Source organism: Malaclemys terrapin, chromosome 3 (assembly GCF_027887155.1).
Source record: "Malaclemys terrapin pileata isolate rMalTer1 chromosome 3, rMalTer1.hap1, whole genome shotgun sequence".
NCBI lineage: Eukaryota > Metazoa > Chordata > Testudines > Emydidae > Malaclemys > Malaclemys terrapin.
Window position 1 is genome coordinate 52,712,010 of NC_071507.1, and position 13,401 is coordinate 52,725,410.

Consider the following 13,401-nt stretch of genomic DNA (forward strand, 5'->3'; position numbering starts at 1 on the left):
TATTAGGGAAAACTTTTTCACTTGGAGGTGGTGAAGCACTGGAATGGGTTACCTAGGGAAGTGGTGGAATCTCCTTCCTTAGAAGTTTTTAAGGTCAGGCTTGACAAAGCCCTGGCTGGGATGATTTAGTTTAGGGTTACCATATTTAACAAATAAAAAAAGAGGACCCTCCATGGGCCCTGGCCCCGCCCATTTCCCACCCCCAGCCCCACCCCAACTCCGCCCCTTCCCCGGCCCAACCCAGCCCTAACTCCGCCCCCTCCTCCCTCCCACTCCCAGCCATGTGAAAAGGGCTGCCCAAGCGCTACCGGCTTCACAGTTTGCCGGGCAGCCCCCAGACCCTGCGCCCCCAGCTGGCGTTTCCCCAGCGCAGCTGGAGCCCGGGAGGGGAAGCGCCCAGCCGGGGGCGCAGGGTCCAGAGGCTGCCCGGCAAACCGTGAAGTCGGTAGCGCTCGGGCTTTGGGCAGCCCCCATGCCTCTGGACCCTGCACCCCCGGCCGGACACTGCCCCTCCGGGGCTCCGGCAGCGCAGGGTCTGGAGGCGTGGGGGCTGCCTGAAGCCCGTAGCGCTCGGCTCTTAAACAGAGCTGAAGAGTCAGGGGAGGAGCAGAGCCTCCGGCCGCGGCGGCTCTGCTCCTCCCCTGACTCTTCAGCTCTGTTTAAGAGCCGAGCTGCCCGAGCGCTACCGGCTTCGGGCAGCCCCCATGCCTCCGGACCCTGCGCCGCTGGAGCCCGGGAGGGGAAGTGCCCGGCCGGCGGCTGGGGTCCGGAGGCAAGGGGGCTGTCTGAAGCCCATAGCGCACGGGCAGCTTGGCTCTTAAACAGAGCCAAGAGTCAGGGGAGGAGCAGAGCAGCTGCGGGAGGGGAAGTGCCCGGCCAGCATTTTCCCGGACATGTTCGACTTTTTGGCAATTCCCCCCGGACGGGGGTTTGATTGCTGAAAAGCCGGACATGTCCAGGAAAAACCGGACGTATGGTAACCCTAATTTAGTTGGGGATTGGTCCTGCTTTGAGCAGGGGGTTGGATTAGATGACCTCCTGAGATCCCTTCAAACCCTGAGATTCTATGATAACATAACCACAAGAGTCAAGTTAAAGTAACAATACTAATGCTTAACTTCAATCTTTTCCTCCAAAGGTTTCCATACAGATGTTGGGGATGCTTCTGGCAAACCAAGAACAGATTCCTTGGCAAGCAATATGTTATCTTACTGGAGAGATAGCTTATGGAGGTCGTGTGACTGACCACTGGGACCGTCGTTGCTTGCTCAGCATTCTGAACAATTTCTATAGCCCTGTTGTACTGCAGGAGGGTTTCGCTTACTCTAGTGACGGGGTAGGAAAAATATTTTTTCTCTCACTATTCTCAAGTGTTGTAATAAGTTGTACTTTTATATTGCATATTTAAAATATTTTCAGCCTTATAAATTACTGAACTTCAAATTATGGGCGTCCAAATCTAAATTTTGAATGGCAATTAATTGTTAAACTTTATTATGGCACAGAAGGCTCTCGTCATTCAGATTATATACATGCATCTGTATGTATTTTTGGGAAACAGTTGGTGAAATATAGTATACTTAGCTGCATTGATCTGAATTACAGTGGTACACTTTGATTACCATACTTGTATGATTTTTTGTAAATAAAATAAGAGCTCAGGTGCATCTCTATGGTCAGAAAGCACCCCTGTTGTTTTATGTAGTTGCCTGTGACTGATTTAGTGGCAAACTTCTGGAAATGGGCAACAGAAGGATTTATTTGCACACTGTTAGCTCTTAGGTCCTGTTTTGCTGTGGTACCAATAACAAAATGACCCCCCTCATTTTTTTTAAAAATCATGTGGAATGATGTTTAACTACAAAGGGGTATTGAAAAATGGCACAATGTGGTAGTGAGATTACAATCACAGTTTAAAATAAATTATAATGTCTCCATTTAGTAGTCAAATAGATGCACCAGGATATGAAATGGCATCTTTTAAAAAAATTGATTCTTCAAGGGCTTCTGTGAATTCCCATTTAGGAGATTTTGCACCTCTAGCATGGAGCTGCAGAATGATAGGAAAGAGTTATGTCCATTAGGGAGTGCAGGAGCACTCTTGTGCTAGGATATCATCAGCTCCATCAACATAAGGGAGTGCATCCCCCTGACCATCTCAGTTCCTTAGTCGCCAAGAGCTAAATGGAACTATCTGTTGTGTCTGCAAGATAGTTAGCCTATTTTCTTCTATTATTGGTTATTTAGAGAGTGAATGGTTGGGGTAATTTGCCTCCGATTATTCCCAAGGCAATGTCAGGTCCCAAACTTGGTAGGGGATTCAGAAGGTATGCAAACCGCTCAGTCCTCATTCCTGAGACTGACACACATGTTCAGTGTCTAGTGTGCCAGGGAGAGGCTCATGTAGTGTCACAGTGCATAATTTGGCATGCCTTCACTAATTGGACAATGAACGACAGATGGTGCAGGTGCCCTGGGCTTCCTTAAGCTTTAATCCGGACTGTCCTAGCAGTCCTTCGGAAATTTCAAAGTCTGCCTCTTCTGCCGAGGGCTTCCATTAAATATCCCATTGCCTCAGCCTTGGTGCTGCACACAATACTAGGCCAAACATCAATCTCCCCAAGACATATATCTGCTGGGGCTGAGCTTCCTGCCCAGCATCTCATCACCACAGGCTCTGTCAAAACAGACTGCTCCGGCACTGCAGTCTACACTGGTATCAGCATTGGCACTGAAAACTGCCTTGGTGTTCTTAGAATAGACACTGACACTACAAATAAAAGACAAGCTTCCAGATCTCCTCATTGCAGAGAGATGTTTGTTAAAGATAATAATTTAGAGAAGCTCCCTCATGACAGCATTATGAATATAGGAATTTTGGGACATGCCCTGGTGGCAGGGATGGAGAACACAGGGTATGTGTGTACCATGGACGCTCCCAAGTTTTCTACTAAAAGTTTATGCCTTTCTCATTCAGTGGCTTGTTATTTAATGACCCCCAAGATCATTATATCATGTCAGAAATGCCAAATGAGAAAGAGACTGCAGTAATTTTTAGGTTAATTCTGTGTTTGAAACTGATAACAGGAAAGAAGAGCACGTGGAGCAACAAACAAAGAACAACAAAGGCTTTTGTACGTATTTTATGAACACAATAGTAGTTTGATACATTTAAGAAGGGAAGAAAGCCAAAAATGGATATGTTGCAAACTCCATCCAGTCTGCAATTGTCAGGCAATGTTGCAGAGCACTGAAAAAAATTCGGAAAGAGATTTGAATTGTATAGGGGCAGAGATGAAAAGTGATAAAGTGAAATCATCTGTCTTTTTGCATATTGTTGGGGAGGAAGGATAGGATATTTGTAACAACTTTAAGTTTGAAGAAGGTGAAAGCATGAAGTTAAGTAAAATGCTGACCAAATTTGAAGAATAAAACCTTAGGTGCCAGCTCCAGGACTGGAGCACCCACGGGGAAAAAATAGTGGGTGCTGAGCATCCATCTACAGCTCCCCTATTAGCTCCTCCCCACCTCCGCCAGCATCTCCTGCCTGCTGGCAGGCCCCGCAGATCAGTGCCTCCCCCTCCCTCCCCGCTCCTTCCACCCGCTGCAATCAGCTGTTTCGTGGCATGCAGGAGGCTGGGGAGGGGGAGGAGCAAGGACATGGTGCATTGGAGGAAGGAGATGGAACTAGGCAGGAAGAGGTGGGGTGGGGGTGGAGCAGGGTCGGGAAGAGGCAGAGCATGGGTGGGGCCTTGGGGGAAGAGGTGGAGTGGGGGCAGGTCCTAGGGCAGAGCTGGGGGTCCAGCACCCACTGGCACTTTAGAAAGTTGGCACCTGTGAATGAGACCTTTGAGAGAGGCATTTTTTACATGTACACAAAAAAACTGATGATAGAATAGAGCAATGTGTCACAGAATTAAGGAGGCTTAGTGAGACCTGTGACTTTGATGAGCTGACAGAGACTCTGGTCAAAGATAGCATTAAAGACAATGTTTTAAGAGAGAGACGGCTCCATGAAGGAGATTTAACTTCAGAAAAATCTCTCCATATATGCAAAGCAGCAGAAACTGAAAGCACAGGCCAAAGAGCTGAATTCACTAGAAGGGGTTATTCACACACTAAATACAAAAGAATATAGCCAGAAAAGGTCAGATCAAAAAGTGCAACTACCCACTATGAAAGCAACTGCTGGGTCGAGAGTGAATACAGATTATGAGGAAAGTGTGGATCACAGCATGGCCCCAAACGGTGTTTTGCCTTTGGAAGCTCTATCATAAATGCTGCAGATTCCAAATGTAGAAAACTCAAGAACATGTAGTTGAAGACAACCTGGTTGTGGAGTTTTACATAGGTGTGCTGGAATCAAGCAAAACTGATGAGAGGGACTGCCAATGACAGTGAATGAAACCATTATTCTACTCAACCTGGACACAGAAGAGCAGGTTAATATTCTGTCTGACAAGATTATGAGAGACTGAAAATAAGACCAAAACTGGGACCAATAAAAATAAAAGTAACTGGTTAGTCTGAAATAAACATATTAGTGGAGGAGAAGTGCATTTCTAGCAAATATGAAAACACTACATATAGGCTCACATTCATTGTAGTACCAAAGGATGTGACCAGTATCTCTTGGCTTAAAGACACATTCTGAGCATTACTACACAGTGACTTAGTGCCTGGCAAGTCAGCTTGCTGCACGCTAACTTGCCACGTGGACACTGCTACAGTGCACTCCAGGACTTTTACTACTGCCTCTATAGATTGTCTGAGATAGGATCCTGTGTAGAGATTTGCAAAGCAGCAACATGGAGTTCGGTTCAAACTTTTACTTAGCACTATTTGTTGGATTTGGCATTGTGTCCCATTGCTTGGTTTGGTAAGCTGGTACTACAGTTCATTTTTGCCTAGAATTCCTCATCTACCATCCTCTGATGGGAGCATTGCTTGCTAATCTCCTGTAAGGTGGAATGCACAGAAGCCCTCAAAGAAGAAAGAAGGATTGGTTACTTGTAACTATTGTTCTTCAAGTATTGCCTGAGTTCATTCACACTTCGCACCTGCTTCCTCGCTGCCTCAGAGTGCTTTGTATTTCTGGACTCTGCTGGCTAGGAGAAAGATCTGAGGTGGTCAGGCAGGGGAATATTCTGTTATGAAAAAGCACATCTGCAACCCCCAGCAAACATGGCTTTTTACATAGTTCCCCAGCTCAACACTAGAGGGGCTAGAACCCATAAATGTGAATGCACAGAGTACTAATAACTAATTAGCACAATAGTACTAATGAGTAAAAATTCTCTGCACAGCTAAGGGTAGCCCCCAGAAGGACCTCTTGTATTGCTACCTCTTCTACTCAGAAGTTCTAGGAAAAATCAGGAAAGTTAACTGTGATGCAGAAACAATTGAATTACTAGCTTAGAACTATCTGAACAACACAGTGACAGCATTAATTTAAAATAGTTTTCTTACTGAATTTTAAAAATAACTAACATATATATAAAAAGCAAAACCACCTGTAAGTTGACATAAGTTTACAGTGCTTGTGGAAGAAGGAGAATACTGAATTCTTTCCATGTCTTCTTGTTCCTTTTTTGTTATTTTAAAGGAAGGTGAATTGATTTCTTTTATATTAATAGATGATATTTTGGCCCATATATAAACCTTATGAATAAATTATGCTGTTTATTCCTTTGTGTGTATTTGTGTACATGTATGCGTGCATGCATGCATATACATATAGAGAGAAGGATGGGGGAAGGGATATATGCTATTTTTATATAAACAGTACAGAATGATTTGCACTCACAAAAGAATCCCACCACCACCAACACATGTATAAATGCATGTGTTAATCAGATACCCTCCTGCTTGAGCTGTTATTTGCAATATAATTCCATTCTTCTTCAAATTAGCTTTGTGTCTATTCCCACCTGTAAGGAATATCAGGCACCACTGACTTTCAGGAATTTTTTAGAAAAGCAGTCCCTGTTGGGACCATATAAGCAACCTTGAAGAAAAGTTACTTATGTGTAACCCTTTTTGCACTAACCAGCCTTTCATTAAGTAGGGAAATAAAATGTTTGTCATTTATTTTGCAGGTATATCGACCCGTGTCTGCCACAGATAGCTTACAAGACTGTAGAGCCTATTTAGAGTCTCTGCCAGACACTGATTCACCAGAGCTATTTGGAATGCACGCCTGTGCTGGAAGAGCATTCCTGGAATCTCAGGCACAAACCTTTATTGATACCATTGTCAGTATGCAGCCAGGAATCAGCATGGACACCCTGATCATCAGGTCAGTGTTTTAAAAAGAAACTGTTTTGGTGACAGAACAAAGCAGAATCTATTACCTAAAAGAGTTCAGAAGTTATTTGTTAGGCTTGACCACAATTTTAAAGCTTATTTGCATATACTTAACTCTGATTTACTGAATGAGTAAAACAAGGGGAGTGAGGTAATATTTTTTTATTGGACCGACTTCTGTTGGTAAGAGAGACAAGCTTTTGAGCTCTTCTTCAGGTCTGGGAGAGGTACTCAGGACTTGTCTACACTTAAAACACTGCACAAGCACATCTGTGCCGCCACTGCAGTGCTTCAGTGAAGACACTACCTATGTCAAAGGGAGGGCTTCTCCTGTCAGTGTAGATAATCCAGCTCCCCAAGAGGTAGCGGCTAGGTCAATGGGAGAATTCTCCTGTCAACCTAGCACTGTCTAAAATGGGAGTTAGGTTCATTTTACTGCTTCGCTCAGGGGTGTGGATTTTTCACATCCCTAAGCAACATAGTTATGCCAACCTATTTCCTAGTGTAGACCAGTGCTTAGGGCATGTTTACACTACAATCTTAAGTCGACCTATGTTAGGTCGACTTACAGCCACCTCAGTAATTACTGCGGTAGCTGATGTCCACACTGCCCTCCTTCTGTCGGTGGTGTGCGTTCTCACCAGGAGTGCTTCCACCGACTGAAGAGGGGCAGTGTGGGGGACTGAGAGCCAGGGGTCACAATCTGCTGCATAGTAAAAGAGACCTTGTCTAGAAAAGAAAATGAGTATCTTCCTGGCCGTATTTTAGATTTACTGGCATCATTGTAACCTAAATTTCAACTCTTGGCTGATCTGTTTCTGATATGTGGGTACAGTATTCTGTTCTTTGTGTGTTGTGCAAGTCAAATATATTCTAGCTCCCATAAAACAACCACTAGGAAAATGATCAAATGTCCATGTAACTAACTTGCTTAGTGAAATGGCTATTTATCTGTAATTCCAGATACTTGTACTGCTTTGTCAGGAATCTGCCTTACTGGATAGATCATTGACTCTTCCCCGGTGTCATGTTGAAAGGACCATTCTTTTGGAATATCCCCCACAACCTAACTCTTCATACATATCCACTTATCTAACTATAGAAACCTGCTAGAGATGGTCTAGAAATATTAGAATTTGCCCATAAACCACAAGTGGAAGTGGGGAGATTAGATCATCTCCTTTTGGACCCCTCCAGCTCTGACAATTCCAGAATTATAAGTCTTACCCTTTTTTTTTTCCCCCTTCCAGTGGTGGAAAGAGCCCAGATGAATTAGTACTGGAAATAGCTTCTGACATTCTAAGACAGCTGCCACTCACTGTAGAGGAACAAGATACAGAACTGACACCTGGAACTGAACATTCCTCCAAAATGAAAATCACACTGGGAAGCTTACTGTCAGGCCCCATTTGGGCTGCTCTTGCAAAAGCGACTAAAGGTCAGAACAACGGTTTACATAATGTTTAATTAGAATGAAACTTTTATTTTCACAAATTAATGTTTTATTTTAAAATATTCCTTCTCTGTTTTTAACATTCTATCACAGTTTCTCTCCTCATTCACAACATGCCCCCTACCTATGGAGCCCTCACCAACCCCAAGTAAGAAACTTAAAACTTCTCCTTGAATCTCATCTACCAAAAGTTGCAATTCAGAGTCCCATTCTGGTGCCCTGGCACAGAAGAGCAAAGTGACACCAAACACTCCTAAGGACCATGCTGCCCCTGGTACGGTTCAGGTGCCATATGTTCCAACAGCATCTTCAGCACTGAAACCTTTGGCACCTCATCCATGGTACCACTCACAACCTCCTCATTACCAACAGACATTTTCAGCACCAGATGTTTTGGTGCTCTAGATTCTCGCATTGAAGCTTTCATGGTACTGGCCCGTCAACCTGTAGATTGGGTACCGGAGTCTCCTCTATTGGAGTACTTAAGAGAAGTCATCTCCAAGCAGCCTGTGTCTCTGCCTGCATCCAACCTGGTACCTTTGTGTAGACCTATATCCCAGAGAGGATTGCTCCACCCCGGAGGAGGTTTGCTATTTTCGTTGTCCTCTCCAGATCACAACAGAGATTCTTCTTCGAGTGCTTGCTCATATCGATTCCAATCAGGTGTGCGCGCGCCGCGTGCACGATCGTCGGAGAATTTTCTACCCTAGCAACACCCGGCGGGTCGGCTGTGGAGCCCCCTAGAGTGGCGCCTTCATGGCGCTGGATATATACCCCAGCTGACCCGGCGCCCCCTCAGTTCCTTCTTACCGCCCCTGACGGTCGTTGGAACTGTGGAGCGCGGCATAGCTGTTCTCCACTCTCCCTAGCTTATTCCGTTTTGTAGATAGTTGTAGTTATAGTTGTAGTTGTTATATAGTTAGATAGTTGTTCAGTTTACTCTATTAATAGTTGTTATATAGTTAAAGGGGATTAAGGGGGTTGTTCTTCCCCCTTTTTCCCCCGGCGCGTAGCCGGGCTCATGCCCAAGGCTCCCGGCTTTAAGCAGTGCGCGTCCTGCGCTAAGCCTATGCCCACAAGTGACCCGCACGACTCTTGTCTGAAGTGCCTGGGAGAGTCCCATCAAACAGATAAGTGTAAGATCTGTAAGGCCTTCAGACCGAGAACCAAAAAGGAGCGGGACTTTCGGCTTCGGCAACTCCTCATGGAGGCGGCACTTAGCCCGGACACTCCATTGGCGCGTCAAGCCCCAGCGCCAAGCGCCTCGGTGCGCAGTGCCCCTGCGGCACCGACTGCCCCGGCACCGCGGGTGGAGTCGGACAAGCCTCCGCGGCACCAGACCCCTTCGGCACTGCACCCGCCGCAAGTGCCTCGGCGCCGATCGTTATCACCGGGACATAAGAAATCCCGTAAGGCGCAGGAGACTGCCGTCCTAAAGACGTCGGCCCCCCCCGGTGCCGGGGGTAGAGCCGCGTCCACCGGTGGAGCACCAAAAGCAGGTGCCTCCGGCACCGTCGACTCCGGCTCCGAGGCCGTTGAGTCCGGTGCGGACGGGATCACCACCGCGGTCAGTGGTGGAACCGTGCCTCCCGTCGACCCCAGAGACCTTTGCGACGGCGAGAGACTTGATTGCTCTCACGGAGCCGGCACCGCCCCAACCGCCCCTCGTCCGGTGCAATCCAGGGGGAAACCTGCCCTGATGCGACCACCGTCTCAAGGACTGGAGCCACGGCACCGATCCAGGTCCCAACGCCGCTCGCAGTCCCGGCGCCGAATATCACCTCGGCACCGGTCGTACTCGCGGCTAAGATCATCGTCGCGGCACCGTTCTACGTCCCGGCACCGTTATGATCATCGGTACCGTTCGACCTCGAGACGTAGTTCCCGGCACCGATACGAGCGACACTCGACGTCGAGGGGCCGCTCCCGGCACCGGGCCTACTCGAGATCGCCGTCCAGGTCCAGGTCGGACTCTCGGCACCGACGCGGTCATCGGCACCGATTCCGATCTCGGCACCACTCACCGGCACCGCATAGGGACCGATCATCTCCCGACCGGCACCGAACGGCACCGTATCTTCCGGAGCTCATCTCGGCGCGGTCGGCACCACCATGGCCATCGAGATCAGTGTCTCGCTCCTCCGATGGGGCATCGAGATCGGCATACCCCCCTCAGGGGTAGGCCGATGAACCGGACATGGGCCACTGGCAGGAGGTAGCGGAGGATCCCGCTCAGGGTCCTTCGCACTGGTCGTTCTGGACCCCGTGGGCGTACCACCAAGCACAAGGGGCTCCACCACCATCAGCCTCTCGCTCGGTGCACTCTGAGCGAAGGGCCCCAGAGTCCACCATCTCTCGCCCTCCTCCAGGGGGCATGGAGGCTTCCGTACCCGCACCACCTGACGTCCTGGACCCAGGGGCAGGTGATGCTCCGCTCCAGGGCTCATTGGACCAGGACCCGCCCTTGGATCCCTTGCCACCTGAGGCATCTTCTTCATCTTCCCCAGATGAAGCAGTGGCGGGCACAACGAACACAGGTCCACCCCCGATAGATCTCCGGGCACACCAGGACCTATTACGTAGGGTGGCACGTAATATGGACCTACAAGCAGAGGAGATAGTGGAGGTGCAGGACCCCATTGTGAATATCCTCTCTGCGGATGCCCCATCCAGAGTGGCGTTGCCCCTGATCCGCACGATCCAGGCTAACGCCACTACGATATGGCAAACTCCTGCCTCTATTCCACCCACAGCCAGAGGGGTGGAAAGAAAGAACTTTGTCCCCTCAAAGGACTATGAGTACTTGTATACTCATCCCCAGCCGTGTTCACTGGTGGTGTCATCAGTGAATGCAAGGGAGCGCCACGGTCAACAGGCTGCAGCGCCCAAATCGAAGGACGCTAAGCGCTTCGATTTGTTTGGGCGTAAGGTTTATTCAGCCGGGGGGCTACAACTTAGAGCGACTAACCAGCAGGCGCTCCTGAGCCGCTATAACTTTAATTCCTGGAACTCTATGGGGAAGTTCAAGGAATTGGTCCCCCAAGACTCCAGGGAAGAGTTTGGGGCCTTAGTGGAGGAGGGTAAGAAGGTGGCACGGACCTCCTTACAGGCCTCCTTGGACATAGCAGACTCGGCTGCGAGAACCCTGGCTTCAGGTATCGCCATGCGGAGGATCTCCTGGCTCCAGGTCTCGGGTTTGCCTCCGGAACTGCAGCAAACCCTGCAGGATTTACCATTTGAGGGACACGGATTGTTCTCGGACAAGACGGACTCTCGTCTGCAGAGCCTCAAGGACTCGAGAACAATCATGCGCTCCCTGGGGATGCAGGTTCCGGGACCCCAGCGCAGGCCATTTTGGCCTCAACCTCAGCGGTTCTATCCCCCCCCACCTCATCCGAGACAGGACTCTACCAGAAGGCGGGGCCGAGGTGCTAGGAGAAGGTTGACCGGCCCTCAACCCGGTCAGAACCAGGGGCCACCTCGGCCACCTTCAGGCCCCAGGCAGAACTTTTGAAGGTGCGGTCAAGGACGGCGCCCCAGTCATCTCCCAGGATCCAGCCCCCTCCTTTCGGGATCGCCTCTCCCATTTCCACCGTGCTTGGTCCCTTATAACCTCAGACCGTTGGGTCCTTCGCACTGTGGAGAGGGGATACGCTCTCCAGTTTTCTTCATCCCCCCCCCCACCTCCCCTCCCCGTCCCTCTTCAGGGACCCTTCTCACGAGCAACTTCTTATACAGGAGGTTTCTACGCTCCTATCTATGGGGGCCATAGAGGAGGTTCCATTAGAGTTAAGGGGCAGGGGATTTTATTCCCGCTACTTCCTGATCCCCAAGTCCAAAGGGGGTCTGCGACCCATCTTAGACTTACGCGGACTCAACAAATTCGTAGTAAAGTTGAAGTTCCGCATGGTCTCATTGGGGACTATTATCCCTTCCCTGGATCCTGGAGACTGGTTCGCCACCCTCGACATGAAGGACGCATACTTCCATATAGCAATCTACCCGCCTCACAGGCGCTTCCTGCGATTTGTGGTAAACAAGGTGCATTACCAATTTGCAGTCCTTCCCTTCGGCCTATCCTCGGCCCCAAGAGTGTTCACAAAATGTATGGCCGTCGTGGCGGCATACCTTCGTCGGCAAGGAATACAGGTGTTCCCGTATTTAGACGACTGGCTGGTACGCGGTCGCACCAGAGAGCAAATTCGAGCTCACGTCCACATAATAGTACACACATTCCACGGGTTGGGCATCCTACTCAACGAAGAGAAATCCACTCTAGAGCCTACCCAGAGGATAGAATTTATTGGGGCAGTCCTAGACTCCGGACGTGCACAAGCTATTCTACCGGACAATCGTTTTCATACCATCACAAGCCTCATTCGAGGACTCAGGGCCTTCCCAATTACCACGGTGAGGTCGTGCCTCACCCTCCTGGGTCACATGGCTTCTTGCACGTACGTAACCAGTCATGCCAGACTTCGGCTTCGCCCACTCCAGACCCGGGTGTCATCGGTATACCGCCCATATCGGGACAGCCTGAACATGGTGATCACGGTTCCGAACTCGGTCTTGACCTCCCTCACCTGGTGGCTAGATCGCAGTGTGGTTTGCGAGGGGATGCCGTTTCACGCCCCACAACCCTCTCTGCACCTGATCACAGACGCTTCTTCTCTGGGTTGGGGTGCCCATCTCAACGAACACCATACCCAGGGCCTGTGGACTGCACCCCAGCTAGCCCTGCACATCAATGTTCGGGAACTGATGGCGGTGCGCCTGGCGTGCCAGGCATTCCTCAATCTCCTACGTGGCCGCTGTGTGTTAGTTCTCATCGACAACACCACGGCCATGTTTTACATCAACAAGCAAGGAGGAGCACGTTCGTCGATTCTATGCCAAGAGGCCATTCACCTGTGGGACTTCTGCATCGCCCACTCAATCCATCTCACGGCATCGTTCCTCCCTGGAGTCCAGAACACTTTAGCGGACCGACTCAGCAGGTCCTTTCAGACACACGAGTGGTCTATTCGTCCGGACATCATCTATTCCGTTTTCCAGAGGTGGGGATTTCCCCAGGTAGACCTGTTTGCATCTCGAGCCAACAGGAAGTGCCACATGTTCTGCTCCCTGCAAGGGCGAGCCCCGGGCTCTCTATCGGACGCGTTTCTCCTTCCTTGGAAAGACCACCTGTTTTACGCCTTCCCTCCATTTCCACTGGTCCACAAGGTGCTGCTCAAATTACGCAGAGACCAGGCTCGAGTAATTCTAGTCGCTCCAGCGTGGCCGAGACAACACTGGTACACCACACTGTTGGAGCTCTCGGTTCAGACGCCGATCCCGCTTCCGTTGTGTCCAGATCTCATCTCTCAGGACCACGGCCGACTACGTCACCCCGACCTACAATCACTCCACCTCACGGCATGGCTGCTCCATGGTTCACCCAGGCAGAGCAGCAATGCTCGCACTCTGTCCAACAGATTCTGCTGAGCAGTAGGAAGCCTTCAACACGGACCACGTACTTGGCCAAGTGGAAGCGGTTCTCCTGTTGGTGCGAACAACGAGCCATGTCCCCGTTACAGGCACCTATTCCTCTCATATTGGAATATCTCCTCTCCCTAAAACAGCAGGGTTTGGCGATATCTTCA

General features: G+C 49.6%; 1 protein-coding gene across 1 annotated transcript in view; it reads left to right on the plus strand.

Annotated features, from left to right (window-relative positions):
* The window catches only part of DNAH14 (dynein axonemal heavy chain 14), a 468,480-nt gene that overhangs the window by 436,277 nt on the left and 18,802 nt on the right, over positions 1 to 13,401 (plus strand). Inside the window, 3 exon segments of the mRNA XM_054022851.1 lie at positions 1,139 to 1,336; positions 6,099 to 6,298; positions 7,557 to 7,744. Coding sequence (XP_053878826.1) covers positions 1,139 to 1,336; positions 6,099 to 6,298; positions 7,557 to 7,744 — 586 coding nt within the window.